Genomic DNA, 15,870 nt, shown 5'->3' on the forward strand with positions numbered 1-15,870 from the left:
CACTGGGGTGGTACCTTTATAAAAGCTACACTTTTGTACCTTTAGGGTACACTTTTGTATCTTTAAGAGACTGTGAGGTACACATTTGTACTTTTTAGGTATTAATATGTACCTTTAAGGACCTAAAGGTACCACGCTAGTGACAGATTTTGTACCGTTATTTCTGAGAGTGTACATCTTGGGTTGAAAATGTTAGTTATTGGGTGAACTATCCCTTTAACATGAGTTGTGCTTATGTTTTTGATAAGTTCAGTTATGTTCATGCTATAAATAACTGAGGGAAAAAATAGGATATTTGTGTAAAAGAGTAATCTGTTTGGTCATGTCCTTAATTTCATTTTACTCATCTAATCTACTGTAGTGATCGACTACTGCTCGTTTGGGAATGATAGCTGCGAGCACGAGTGTGTGAGTGTGCTCAAAGGCTTTCACTGCATTTGTAACGATGGATACTCGCTCAACGATGACAAGAAGACCTGTACAAGTTAGTGAAAGCCACACACACATACTCCTAAATCGACCCACAGACTGTATCCATAACCCCAGATTGATAAACCAAAAACTTTTTATCACTGTTTTTGAATCCATTATCCACTCCAAATTCATAAAACAGTCACATCTCAGATGAGAAATAAACATAATAGCACGTTTCCTTTCTGTGCTTCTTCCACCTACAAAACATTAAGCTTTTTTCCAACAACTTTGGCCACTAAACTTCTCTGCTTCTCTCTGCCCGTTCCAGTGATCGACTACTGTTCATTTGGGAATGATAGCTGCGAGCACCAGTGTGTTAGTGTGCTCAAAGGCTTTAACTGCCGCTGTAATGAAGGATACTCACTCAATGGCGACCTCAAGACCTGCACAAGTTAGTGAGGGCGACACATTGAACTACACACACAGACATATTATGGACAAGTTGCTTTTGGTAGCTCTTATGGAAGCCCATTTACACTTGAGAGTAAAACATACACTGGTTTCTTTTTATATTAAGTAATCCTAACAACTATGTACTTCATCAGAAAATAAGTATGATGTACATATACTGTAAAAAGCGATTAGTTGACTTTACTTAAGAAAAGAGAGTTAGATTATTGTCTTAAAATTATGAAGTAAACAAACTGCACCATTAGAAAAGTTAAGTCAATGGGTTTAATGACCTTTTTTAAGTGAAATCCACTTGTTGCTTTTAAGGCAATGTGTTTACTTCTTTTTTTAAAGTAACTAATCGCTTTTTACAGTGTATTGTGTTCATATTGTTCGCACAACACTGATGATGATATTAAGGTTGGATACGGGTAAGGTTAGAGACAGGTTTGGTGGTACAAATGGGTTTAATGGTGGGTTAGGCTGTAAGGGAATTAGAGAAGTTAAAGGTAGACTTTTTGAATTAAGGACACTTACTGTAATAAAAAGTGGAAGCAATATAACATGATTTGAATGTGAAATGGATATACAATCGCATTCAAAAGGTAGATATGACAACAACCACAAAAAAATAAACTTTTTATTTAGCCAGGATGCAATAAACTAATAGAAGTAAATGCCTTTTAATTGTCACAGCCATTTAAATTAAATGCTCTTATTTTGACTTTCTAATAATCCAGAAAAAATGCTAAGCACCTTAAATTTTAACATTGATAATAAGACATGTTTTTGGAGCATAAATCATTTTAAATTATATTCCAATAGAAAAAAATAAAGTAAACATCTTTAAATTGTAATAGTATTTTGCAATATTACAGTTTACTCTATATCTTTGATCAAATTAAGGCAGTCTCGATGAGTATTTGAAATAAATGTGGTCCACATTTTTGGATATACAATTGCAATTACATTAATATGAAAATTTTGGCTAATTTCTAAACCGATAACTATAATTGGAAGCAAAGCAAAATGTTAACCAAATATAAATTTAAACTTTGAAACATGAATACAAATACAGTGGATGGCGGATTTTATATTCAAACTTTGTTTTTGCTAAATCCTTTACAAATCGGATTGTTCTTCTTATTTTCGCGCCGAAAATCTCCCATTCTGTCATCATGTTGTCTTTTCTGTTGCAAAAACTAAATCATCTAAAGTGGGTGAACTGATAGAAATAGTCCATAATTTATCAGATTTAATATCAGATTAATACCGATAATTAAAAGAATAAGTATTTATTAGCCGATACCAATATGTTGGCTGATATATTGTGCACAAAAGTCACAAGTGCATGTTTTATGAGGTGGAAATCGGCTTCTATAGGTTTTGCTGGTGAACAGCAGGGTCAGACCTCATCTCAAAGCACACCATAAACACAACTTTCACATTAAAAGCTCTACATTTAAGCTAAATATATGTCTATTTTTTGGACCAGCTGGTTTAACTGCTAACGTTCTACTTTCTCTAATATAGAAACTAAAGATGGGTGCTTGTCTGTGCATCATTTTGAGACAAAACATGTGTATTGATGCTTATTTTCTGCTCTTCTAAAATCTGCTGTTCTGTTTCCAGTGATTGACTACTGTTCATTTGGGAATGATAGCTGTGAGCATGAGTGTGTGAGTGTCCTCAATGGTTTTCACTGCCGTTGTAAGGACGGATACACCCTCAATGAGGACAAGAAGACCTGTACAAGTTAGTGAGAATAACTGGTTGACATAATTTAGTTCCATATAATGCATGATTCTCACATTTGGCTTGGTTTTCTTGTTTGCATCTTGCTTGCTGTATTTACATTTTAACGGACAGTTGCCTAATGCTCATTTATAATGGGGAAAGTACTGCATATTGTTTTAAATGATCATAGTTTCTTGTTTTGCCTTTTGTTTTAGAATTTATTGAAGCAGTTATAAATGAAATACCAGATAGTTTGTGGTTTTGCATGAAGAATACTAGAAAAAATGCCTGTGTTACCCTATATATATACTGTACAACACACAGGTCCATTTGGATTTCACATATATAAAATATATGTCATATTTGTCCAAATATTACCAAATTTTTAATTAGGGGATGTACATGTATGTAAAAAAAAAAAAAATATATATATATATATATATATATATATATATATATATATATATATATATATATATATATATATATATATATATATATGCCTTAATGCATTGAGTTGCTGCCATGTGATTGGCTGATTAGAAATTTGCGTTCATAAGCAATTGGACAGGTGTACCTAATAAACTGGCCGGGGAGTGTATGTTTCATATACATACAACATATGTTATATGTTGTATGAGCTCAATATGAACTCATGTCATATATGTATATTGCATATATTACATTTCTTTATGAGATGGGTACATTTACAGTCGCAGTCAGTCATCTTTATTTCTGTTTCACATTGTTTTCTCACTTCATTGTTTATTGTTTTTGCCTCTTAGTGATCGATTACTGCTCCTTTGGGAATCACAGCTGTGATCATCACTGTGTTAGTGTGCTCAATGGCTTCTTCTGTCGCTGCAATGAAGGATACACTCTTCAGGAGGATGGAAAGACCTGCCAGTGTATGTACTGTTTTCACAAGGCTATTGTATATGATGCTTTTTTAAAAGAACAATATTGTGCAATATTTAGCAATATTGTGAAGTAGATGTATTATCATATATGTATAACTGCATTTCAAGAAGCTTCATTATTATTTTTTTTTACGTTCACGTTATATGAGATGAGATAATTTATTAGCTTTTAAGGTGATTATTGGATTGCTTCACCTCATAAAAATAACTGGCTCCCGAACTATGCTTAGATTTCTCAACACAGTATGGTTAACTTGGCATAAACTCTTAAAATCTGCTCAAAATCAGATGGTGCGGAAGTGAATCACCCCCTCTTTCAGTCTGATGGCCTTCCCAGACCTTGGCCTTGAACAGAAAATATCAAGTGTGTCATTTATCTTAAGTTCACCTGAAGCTCTGGAAATTTGCTTAAAGAAGCTTAGTCACTTCCTCTCGCTTCTCTTACCAGTGTTATAGACAAAGTGTAGTTTAGCTGTTTTATTCACATGTACGGTAAACGTCAAAATGATTAGTGCTTATTTTTAAAATATTTCTTACGTCATTTTTAACAGATCAAGGTATTTTTCACAGTATATTCTATAATATTTGTTCTTCTGGTGAAAGTCTTATTTGTTTTGTTTCAGCTAGAATAAAAGCAGATTTTAGTTTTTAAAAACTATTTTAAGGTCAATATTATTAGCCCCCTTAATCTATATTTATTTTGGATTGGCAACAGAAAAAAATAATTATCCTAATTTACATGAATAAGCGTGCTAAACCTTTAAATTGCACTTTAAGCTGAATATTAGCATTTTTCTTAATGAGGACAAAAATATTGTCCACTGTCATCATGGCAGACAAAATAAATTAGTAATTAGAAATTAGTTATGGTTAAAAAATGTGTTGCAAGAAATTTCTCCTACAGTTGGGAAATACTTTTAAAATAATTACAATTTCTCATTTTGACTTCAATTGTATATTATTGTTCTTGTAGGTTTTCCAGTTAGACCCAAAAACATTTCTGAGGCATGAATATGGTATGAAAGTGCAGTTAGACATGGTTTATTCCCAAAGCATGTGTGGTAAACTGCCATTAAGAAGGGTTTTTTTCACATCTTTGAGTCTCTTAAACCTCTCTACACTGCAAAACAATTCTTGCTTTCTTATTTTTTTTAGTTGAATCAAATTTACTTTTCTAGTCATTTCGACTTAAATCAATCAAACTGACTAAAAATATTAAGTTAAAATTTGTATGACTTAAAAAATGTAATTGAAACATGATTAACTTATAAAAATAAGTAAAATTAACGTGTAAAACATTTGACTTTTTGTCTTTTTTTACAATGTAAGACTGCACAAAATCATAAAAAACTGAAATATTATTACATAAAATAAATATTATTTAAATAACCATTTTCTATTTGATTATCTTTTTATCATCATTTCCCCAGTCTTCAGTGTCACATGATCCTTTAGGAATCATCCTAATAGACTAATTTGAGACTCAAGAAACATTTATTATTAATGCTGTTGATATTTTTTAAATATAAATGTCATATTGATCAATTTCATGCATGCTTGCTGAAATGAATTATTGCTTTTTTACTGTTTTAATGATTACTTACATCTATGTGTATGTCCTGCAGCGGATAACTTATGCAACACAGTTGAGCATGGTTGCGAGTACCAGTGTGTGAGTACTCCAGGATCATACCACTGCATCTGTCCTGAGGGTCACGTGCTGCAGGATGACGGCAAGAGCTGTGGAAGTAATGCACGCTCACTTACATTCAGACCACACTTATTACTGCTGAGATTTTATGATCAGAAATGTTGCATAAAAGGGAAAATTCTCTACAAGATACTGGGACCAAAACCAAATATGTCAAGGAGCAAAATTACTGTTTATGATTAAGGTACTCAGGGTGACACGGTGGCTCAGTTGCAGGGACTTTAAAAGTGTGTATTGTCTCAGAATATTCAAGTACCGCAAGACAATGATCTGACTTAACCTCCTTTTGCTTCCAATCTCCAAAAAATGTGATAAAGAACCATCTTTAGATTTGCCTCATCACAAACGGGAAACAAACTGGAATATTTTGCATAGTTTATTTTCAGGATAGTATAATCTGTGACACGAGGCAGTGGTGCATAGGTAGTGCTGTCGCCTCACAGCAAGAAGGTCGCTGGGTCGCTGGTTCGAACCTCGGCTTAGTTGCCGTTTCTGTGAGGAGTTTGCATGTTCTCCCTGCCTTTGCGTGGGTTTCCTCCAGGTGCTCCGGTTTCCCCCAGAGTCCAAAGACATGTGGTACAGGTGAATTGGGTAGGCTAAGTTGTCCATAGTGTATGAGTGTGTGTGTGTGAATGTGTGTGTGGATGTTTCCCAGAGATGGGTTGCGGCTGGAAGGGCATCCGCTGCGTAAAAACTTGCTGGATAAGTTGGCGGTTCATTCCGCTGTGGTGACCCCAGATTAATAAATGGACTAAGCCGAATGAATGAATGAATAATCTGTGAATTACTTTAAATGTTATCAACCTGTGGCTCAGATTTATCAAAAAGTCTTGAATTCATTCGAGACATTAATTCCTAATGTCGTCAGGCACTTCTTCATCAAATTCCTTGGACCAGGCTTTTAGGTTTTGTACACAGGTCTAACTGGAAAATATTCTGAGTTAAAAGTTAATAACAAATAAACAGCAGATAGTAAATTAAAATAAATATAGAATTTATACATAATTAATATTTTAAATATAAATATAAAATAGTAGTAAAGTATTTTCTTGTAAAGAAATTTTTATATTATTGTATTTATTTTTTTATTATTGTAAAAAAAAAATCCAGGTAAACTATTGATACTTATAAAAATAAAGTCTAGTAAAACCAACTAAAAATGGTAACAGTTTAAGTAACAATTCACACCATAAACGACTTGCTTATTAACATATAAATGTATAAACTATATAAAGTATCTTATTTTACATTCCCAATTCTACGTAATCCTAAACCCAACTACTACCTTACTTACTACTAATAAGTAGCTAATTATAGTTTGTTTAACCTAAAAGGTCTCAGTTAATGGTTTGTCAGTAGTCCATTAGAATACTGAGACTGATGCCTGTAAGACCCCAGTGATAGACGAGTCTCCACATTGATCCTGAAGGGCCAGCCTGTACACCAGCAGGGGACCACTCCCACCTGCAGCTTCTCCACGATGGACGTCCAGCGTTTTCCAGTCCTGCTGCCTAGACTGCAGCTCTGCACAAGACGTTTGGCCATAGGAGAAATGGTCGTGCCCAACTGAGCCTGGTTTCTCTTGAGATTTTTTTCCTTCACTTTCGCCAATTGGTAAAGTTTTTTCCTCGTCGCTGTCGCCACTGGCTTGGATGCTTCTGGACTTGTGGAGCTGCGCATCGATGGATTTGCTCTTCAGAGTTTGGACTCTCAGCAGTGAATATTAAACCACACCGAACTGAACGTTCGAGGTTACTAAAGTAACCCTTCGTTCCCCGAGGAGGGGAACGGAAGCACTATAAGTGGATTTGATTTGTAAAATCCACGCATTGGGAGGTTCGGTTCAGAAGCTACTCGTCTGAAAGAGTATTGAACGGGCCAATTAAGAATGAATTGGCAGCGCAAGCCTGCGCAGGTGAGCGGCATAAGCAATCAACTGAGTATATAAGCTCACCTGGCGCCAGCAGACGCTATCCTTTTTAAGCTGAAGAGACTTTCAACAGCTAAGGGACAGTCATTATGGCGACGGAGTATAGTGCTTCCGTTCCCCTCCTCGGGGAACGAAGGGTTACTTTAGTAACCTCGAACGTTCCCCTTCGGGGGGAACTTCAGCACTATAAGTGGATTTGATTTGTAAAATCCACGCATTGGGAGCCCATTGAAAGCGCCATAATGACTGCACCTTACCAACACCCCCGATGAGGAGATAGTCAAGCAAGCGTGACGCACCCGCATCATGGGGGGCGCGGTCCTCCAACGTGTCCCTGGCCCTAATTTATCCTACTTCAACAGAAGTTTTACGGATTTAGATATAATTTTTGGGAAGTCGTGAGCATCTAGATAATTCTAGGAAAATACGACAGTACGTTGGGAAGCGTGCAATCCCGATAGGGAGGACGCTGCGGAGGCCATCCGTTACCCAAGGGGGGATAGATGGCAGAATTTACATATGGACTAGCCCTAAAAAGGGGGAGTACGCATAGCAAAAGAGTGGTTAGCGGGGAGGGAAGACACGGGTCCGCCCAGGGGGGGGACTTAACCGTGGCGGAATAAGCATATGGGATCGCCTAGTGGGGACCACGCATAGCAGGCACCTTTACCCAAAACGCGGGCTGACCAGCGGGCAGACCTACAACGTAGTGGGCCAGCAAGTGACTCCTCCGCTGAGTCAGTGCTGGGGGCCATGGAGGAATCTGCAGGGCTCACCTGACGGGGAACTTTACTGACAGATAAAAAGGCGCACGTATCTCCGTGTTAGGGAAAATGGCGCAGCAAGCGTGTTTCAACACCCTACCGAATTGTTTCCTCAATCACCAAGGGTTACCTAATACCCTTGAGGAAACCGGCTCCACTCGCAGATTGTAAAACCTTGCAAATGTGTTGGGTGTCACCCAGCCCGCAGCTCTACAGAAGTCTGTTAGAGGGGCGCCGCGTGCGCGCGCTCGAGAGGATGCGAAACTCCGAGTGGAGTGCGCACGCGCTCTCGGGGGACGCGGCTTATCTCGGCTCTGATAGTGAAAGAAAGGCATCCACAATCTAGTGGGAACTTATTTCGGTACGGCACTTCCCTGCTGCCGACCGTTATAACAGACGAAGAGCTGCTCAGATGATCTAAACTCTGAGTGCGGTCCGGATAATACGCAAAACGCGAACTGGACAATAAAGAAGGGCTGGGTCTGCCTCCTCCGAGGGCAGCGCTTGCAGGCTCACTACCTCGTATTAAAACGGAGTGGTAGGAACCTTGGGCACATATCGCGGGCGGGGTCTCAGGACGTGAGAGAAGCCAGCCCAATTACAGGCACGAGTCACTGACCGAAAAATGCCTCCGGGTCCCCGACCCTCTAATCGATATCAACGCGACCAGCAGAGCTGTCTTCAGGGACAGAAAGATACTGAGTCGAGGATCGAAGGGATCTGACGCGGCTTGTGTAGCGAGGGCGAGATCCTAAGAGGGCATGAGAGGGGGCGGGATGGATTAATTCGCTTAACGCCCCTGAGGAACCGGATGATGAGGTTATGCGTTCCCACGGTGCTGCCAGCCACCGCGTTATGAGAGCGGAGATGGCAGCCACGTAACCTTGAGTGTGGAGGGCGACAGCCTGCTCTCCAGCTTCTCTCGGCGTAAAGGAAGCACAACGCTGATCTGGCAAATTACGGGGGTCTTCTCAGCGAGAGACACACCATTCAGTGAATAGACTCCACGTCAGGACATAGGCGCGCTCGGGGAGGGGGCTCTAGCCCGAGTGACGGTATTAGCCACCGCAATCGGAGGTTACCTAAGTCTTCCTCGCGTCTAAAATCTCTTCAAAGATCGGCGAGGGTGCCAGGTGGTGCCCTGTCCCTGAGAGAGTAGGTGCTCTCTCGAAGGGACTGCCAGGGGAGGGCTATCGCGAGGGAGAGCTCTGACATCCAGGTCCGGTTGAGCCAGAGGGGCGCAACCAGCAACCTGTTCCTCGTCCTCTTCCTGACCTTGCACAGTAACTGCGCGAGCAGGCTCACTGGGGGAAACGCGTATTTGCGCGTGCCCCGAGGCCAGCTGTAAGCCAGTGCATCCGTGCCGAGAGCACTCGGTCAGGGAAAGAACAACTAGCAATGAGCGATCTCGGGGGAAGCAACAGATCGATCTGGGCTTCCCCGAATCGCGCCCATATCAGCTGAACAGACTCGGGGTGGAGTCTCCATTCTCCAGGACGCAAGGCTGCCGTGAGAGCGCATCGGCTGCACGGTTGAGCTTGCCTGAATATGAATGGCGTGCAGCGATTTCAGCCGCGGATGACTCCAGAGGAGCAGACGGCGGGCGAGCTGAGACATGCGGCGAGAGCGCATACCCCCTATACGGCTGATATACGCCACCGCCGCCGTACTGTCCGTCCTGACCAGCACGTGTTGCCGCTCCAGCACCGGAAAAAAAACGGTGGAGAGCGAGGAACACTGCCAACAGCTCCAGGCGATATGCCAATGCAACTGGGTACCTTTCCACAGGTCCGCAGTCGCATGCCCGCAACGCACAGCCCCCCAGCCCGTGTTGGAAGTGTCTGCTGAAACGACAACAAGACTGGACGCCTGTTCTAGAGACACCCAGGCCTGTAGGAACGAGGGGTCGCTCCAAGGGCTGAGGGCGCGGCGACACAGCGCAGTAACAGAGACTCGGTGTGCGCGCGCGTGCCATGCGCGTCTGGGGACTCGATCGTGAAGCCAGTGCTGAAGTGGTCTCATATAGAATAATCCGAGCGGCATAAAGCGGCTGCGGATGCCATATGCCCCAGGAGCCTCTGAAATAGTTTCAGTGGGACCACTATTTTACTGTCGAGCTCTCTCAGACAGTACAGCATCAGCTGAGCGCGCTCTCCGGAGAGGCGCGCTGCCATGGTGACCGAGTCCAGCTCCAGCCCGAGAGAAGAGATCCTCTGCACGGGGGCGAGTTTGCTCTTTTCTCGGTTGACCTGAAACCCCCACAGGTGGAAGTGCCAGAGCACTTTGTCTCTGTGCATAATCAACTGCTCCGAGAGAGGGCAAAAATCAGCCAGTCGTAAGAAATTGAGTATGCAGATGCCCGCGAGCCGAAGGGGCGCTGAGGCACCCTCCGCGGGCTTGGTGAGGACCCGCGGAGACAGAGAGAGCCCGAAGGGGAGGGCTTTGTATTGCCAAGCTCGACCTTCAAACGCAAACCGCAGAAACTGTCGGTGGCGAGGAAGAGTGGAGACATGGAAATACGCGTCCATCAGGTCTAATGCTGCAGACCAACCCAGAGGACGAACGCACCGGAGGATGCGCTTCTGCGTGAGCATTCTGAACGGCAGCTTGTGCAGGCAGCGGTTCAAAACGCGCAGATCTAGGATTGGCCGTGACCCACCGCTCTTTTTGGGCACGATGAAGCGTGGGCTGTAAAACCCACTCTCCATCTCGGCTGGAGGGAGCGGCTCGATTGCATCCTTCGCCAGGAGGACAGCAATCTCCTCTCGCAAGACAGGGGCGGACAGGGGGCTGACCCTGGTGAATACACACCCGTGACTTGGGGGGCCGTTTCGCGAACTGAATCGCATAGCCGAGTCTGATTGTGCGTATGAGCCACCGCGAAGAGCTGGCCCGCGCTAACCAGGCAGGCAGAGCTCTCGCTAATGGACTCATCGCTACAATCGCTGACGTACCAGCAGTGGGGCAGCGCGGAGTGGGTGTGCTGATCCGGGAAGCTCGCGGGTCCCACGGAAAAGCTGGAGGTGAGATATTTGCTCTCACTCCAAACCCGAGCTCCGGAGGGGAGGCTCGAGGGGTGGGAGAAAGGAGACCGTCCTCCCAGCGCTCGTGAGCCACTGGCGAAACGCACCGAATCTGCAAGCTAGAAAGCATAGCGTCCCAGACTGGCAGATTTCGGGCTGTCACATCTGGGGAAGTGAAAAGTGCCCTTTCATAATGTTTTCATGGCAGTAAAAAGTGCCGTTGGAAATGGGGCCCCGCCCTCCAGCGGGGAAAGAGCAAGTTCCCTCTTCTCCAGATGGCCTGTCCCAGGGGCGCTTCGCGGTCCGTTGCCGGACTTAGCGGCGTTCTGGGCAGGGGGGCTGCCTGCTTCCGAGGTGCCCGACGCGCTCGCTTCGCCTGAGGCGTGTGCGGGGGCGGAGCAGCTCTCGTAGGCGGGCGCCTTCGGCGAGGAGCAGGTATGAATGGCACGGCGGGCGGAGCGGGCTACGGACCGCCGATAAAACATCACCCACCAACTGCTCTCTCACCGCCTTGAATTCCTGGGTGAATTCACAGACAGTGTCGCCGAACCTGGCTGGGGATATGGGGAAGTCAAGAAAGCGGACTTTGTCGACTTTGCGCATATCAGCCAGGGGTGGCGCTCCTGGACCACTAATGTGGACATCGTCCTCCCCAACGCACACGCAGCGGACTCAGTAGTCCGAAGAGCTAAGTCGGCGGCGGTGCGAAGCTCGTAAGCCTGGGTTGGACCCACCCTCGTGCAGCTCGGCCAGCGCCTGCGCTTGGTAGCGCTGGTAGGTGGCTATCGCATGCAAGGCGGAAGCAGCCTGGCCCGCAGCTATGTAAGCTCTAGCTCCGAGGGAGGTAGATAACTTACAGGCTTTGGATGGGAGACGAGGCGGACCCCGCCAAGAAGAGGCGCCGCGCGGATTTACCGCCATCGCGCACTCAACCTGAGGAATCGCCACATACCCCCTGGCTGTTTCACCGTCAAGAGTGGTTAGGGTGGAGGAACACGCAGCACGAGCAGAAAAAAGTGCTTTACAAGACCGCGTGAGCCTACTGTGCACCTCCGGGAAGAAGGGAACGCCCCTCTAGTCGGTCCGGCCGCGGAGCTGGGGGATAAACCATCTCCAACCCACGGCCGAAGCAGCCCGGGAAAGCACGGCTAACATGTCCGTTTCAGGATCCGTAGTGACAGCGCTCACCAGCCCGAAGGGGGCGAGCGGGTCTGGATCATCATCGGACAATGAAAGCCCACCCTCCGATGCCGCGGTGGACATCTGGTCTCCGGTGTCATCGGGCGTAAGGGCTACCATCTGTTAGACGGATCGCTTCCCCCGCCCGAAGCTTGGATGGAGCGCTTAGAGGAGCGGGAGGTCCGCGGGCCCGTGGGCGACGGATTATCTCTCGCTGAAACCCTCAGATCTGCCCGAGTGCCCGCTGCAGAGCAGGGGACAACTGGGGTGGTTCACCCTTTTGCAAAGGCTAACCGCGATCTTGCGCAACAGTCATGGCATCGCAATGACGACATGAACTGCCCGCGAGCAGCGCATTAACATGCTGGACCCCCAGACATGAAACGCTGTGCCCGCGCCCATCATCCGAGGACAGGAAACCACCGCATCCAGAAACGCACAGTCGGAGCGCCGTCCTGATAAGGACGTGCTGCACGACTGTGTTGCTCTTTCTGTGAAGTTTGCAACTTTATACGCACCGCTCTGGAGGACCGGACCCAAAGAACGCCAGGCAAGGGAGAAACCCAGCTCGACCGTCTGCCACTGCGTGTACACACTCTGGACCGGGAGAATGCTCTCGTTCGCTCAGAATCGCTGGTCACAGCAGGAGGAACCCTCATCGACTCGATCAGAAAGTCTCTGAAGCGAAAAGGATAGCGTCTGCTGGCGCCAGGTGAGCTTATATACTCAGTTGATTGCTTATGCCGCTCACCTGCGCAGGCTTGCGCTGCCAATTCATTCTTAATTGGCCCGTTCAATACTCTTTCAGACGAGTAGCTTCTGAACCGAACCTCCCAATGCGTGGATTTTACAAATCAAATCCACTTATAGTGCTGAAGTTCCCCCCGAAGGGGAACTAAACTTAAACCCTGAAAACTGAACTGACACTGTTTTAATTCACTATAATCTTCTATGTGAAGCTGCTTTGACATAATCCACATTGTAAAAGCGCTGTAGATAAAGGTGAATTGAATTGAATTAGAAAAAAGTGGGACATAAAAAAATAAAAAGCAGCAGCAGCAGCAACAAAAATAAATAAATTAAACATAAGTTTTAATATTAAAAACTTCAACTAAATAAAAAAATAAAAACACAAATACATCGAAACCCATTCTGACGGTAGCCATGTAGCAAATACATGTAATTAATCACTATTAAAATTAATTAAATAAGTAACAAGAGCACCTTAGATTAAAGTGTGACCTAATTTAATGATGAAAGAATTTTCATGTATGGGTGAATTATTCTATTCAGAAAATGATCAATGAAAAAAAACAACATTGAAATGAACTTCTGTTGATTTCTCCAAGCTTGTCGAACCTCCAACATCGACCTGGTCCTGCTCATCGACGGCTCCAAGAGTGTCCGGCCGCAGAATTTTGAGCTGGTCAAGCAGTTTGTGAACCAGGTGGTGGATCAGCTGGACGTCTCTGCTAAAGGCACACGTGTGGGACTCGTCCAGTACTCCAGCCGCGTGCGCACAGAGTTCCCGCTCAGCATGTACCACAGCAAAGACGAGATCAAGAAGGCCGTGATGAATGTGGAGTACATGGAAAAGGGCACCATGACAGGCCTGGCCCTCAAACACATGGTGGAGAACAGCTTCTCAGAGGCCGAAGGAGCCCGTCCTGCTGAGAAAAATATCCCGCGGGTCGGCCTGGTGTTCACTGATGGACGCTCACAGGATGACATTCAGGAGTGGGCCAAGAAAGCCAAGGAAGCAGGTATGTAAAGGAGTTATTTAAGTTAACCCTTTATTTGAAGGTGTCCTGGTTATATACATTTGAAGTTAGAATTATTAGCCCTCCTAAATAATAAGACCCCTGTATATTTTTGTTTAACGGAATAAATATTTTTTTCAACACATTTCTAAACATGATAGTTTTAATAACTAATCTCTAATAACTGATTTCTTTTATTTTTGTCATGATGATAGTAAATAATATTTTACTAGATATTTTTCAAGATACTAGAATTAAAGTGGCTTAAAGTGACTTTTAAAGGCTTAAATACGTTAACTAGGCAGCTTAGAGTAGTTGGGCAAGTCACTGTATAATGATGGTTTGTTCTGTTGACAGTTGCAAACATATATTTCTTAAGAGGGCCTATAATATTGAACTTAAAATGCTTTTTTAAAAAATTCAAAACTGCTTTTATTCCAGCCAAAATAAAACAAATAGGACTTTCTTCAGAAGAAAAAATGTTATAGGAAATACTGTGAAAAACGCCCAAAACATCATTTGGGAAATTTTTGAAGAACTGCATTCTGAGCTTAACCATATTTACATGCAATTAATTACTTGTTACATATGTTACATGTACTTACTGTAGTAATTATTATTATTTATGTATAATTACATGTAACTAATTCTAAACCTCACCCACATTCTGACCCTAACCATATAGTAAGTACATGTAATTTATTACTATTATATTTAGTTAAATAAGTAGCAAGGACAGCTTAAATAAAGTGTGACCTAATTTTATGATGACAGAATTTTCATGTTTTGGTAAATTATTCTATCTCAAATAAAAGAAGAAATGGAATACAATCACCGATGATCAAATTACATTAGAAAAACTTTTCAAATAATATTAAAAAATATTTCTTTTTTCAAAAATCCATAATTGATTAAATGAATTAAATATTGATAAATACATATATTTTATGATAAATATATTCTTAAATAATTTTTGTGTATTGTTTAATAATTTGTAATATTAATTAGTTTCTTAACATTTTTATCTTTAATTGAGTTTTTGCAAGAAGACGTATTATAGACATAGAAAAATATTTTTGTGTGTATATGTGCCCCTAACTGTCCAAAATCCCCCCAAAATGTGTAGATATCTAATACATATACATACATTCTAATTTAAAATATAACATCACCATGTTTTATGAAGGCTAATTATTTTCTTATGGAACCTTTTATTGAATAAGTAGTCACAAAAAAAGTTGTAAACAATAAAGATTTTTTATGGAAAATATCGCATTTCTGTCTGGCACGGTGGGTCAGTGGTTAGCACTGTAGCCTCACAGCAAGAAGGTCGCTGGTTCGAGCCTCGGCTAGGTCAGTTGGCATTTCTGTGTGGAGTTTGCATGTTCTCCCCGTGTTGGCGTGGGTTTCCTCCGGTTGTTCCGATTTCCCCCCACTATCCAAAGACATGTACTATAGGTAAACTAAATAAACTAAATTGGCCATAGTTTATGTGTGTGTATGGGTGTTTCCCAGAACTAGGTTGCAGCTGGAAGGGCATCCACTGTGTAAAACATGCTGGATAAGTTTCATTCCGCTGTGGCGACCCCTGATTAGTAAAGGGACTAAGCCAAAAAGAAAATGAATTAAAAATGTTTTTGTGTGCATCTGTGTCCCTAACTGTCCAAAATGCCCAAAAATGTGTAGATATCTAATACATATGCATGCATTATGAGTTAAAATATAATTTGAGCTTGTTTTCTTACTGACCTTTTTATTGAAAAAGCTGTAAACAATATACATGTTTTAAAATAAAAGAAATGGCTGTTCATTTATAATTTATATAATTTAAAATAAATTATTTTTTCTTTGTTTTAGTTTGTGTTGTAAACATTTTAGTCATTTATATTTTACAAAAATATAATATCTTTATATTTTGTAATGTAATTGTAGAAAAGACTAGAAATAGTTTTTCCATCATTTATAAAAAAAATAAAAGAGAT

General features: G+C 42.7%; 1 protein-coding gene across 12 annotated transcripts in view; it reads left to right on the forward strand.

Annotated features, from left to right (window-relative positions):
• Positions 1–15,870, forward strand: part of matn4 (matrilin 4) — a 57,618-nt gene that overhangs the window by 34,260 nt on the left and 7,488 nt on the right. For 3 of the 12 annotated variants that reach the window (XM_087255542.1, XM_087255543.1, XM_087255544.1), the window contains 3 exons: positions 3,387–3,509; positions 5,147–5,269; positions 13,478–13,891. In XM_087255542.1, the coding sequence (XP_087111668.1) occupies positions 3,387–3,509; positions 5,147–5,269; positions 13,478–13,891 (660 nt within the window). 12 annotated transcript variants of the gene reach the window in all.

This window comes from Danio rerio, chromosome 6 (assembly GCF_052040795.2).
Source record: "Danio rerio strain M-AB ecotype USA chromosome 6, GRCz13ab, whole genome shotgun sequence".
NCBI lineage: Eukaryota > Metazoa > Chordata > Actinopteri > Cypriniformes > Danionidae > Danio > Danio rerio.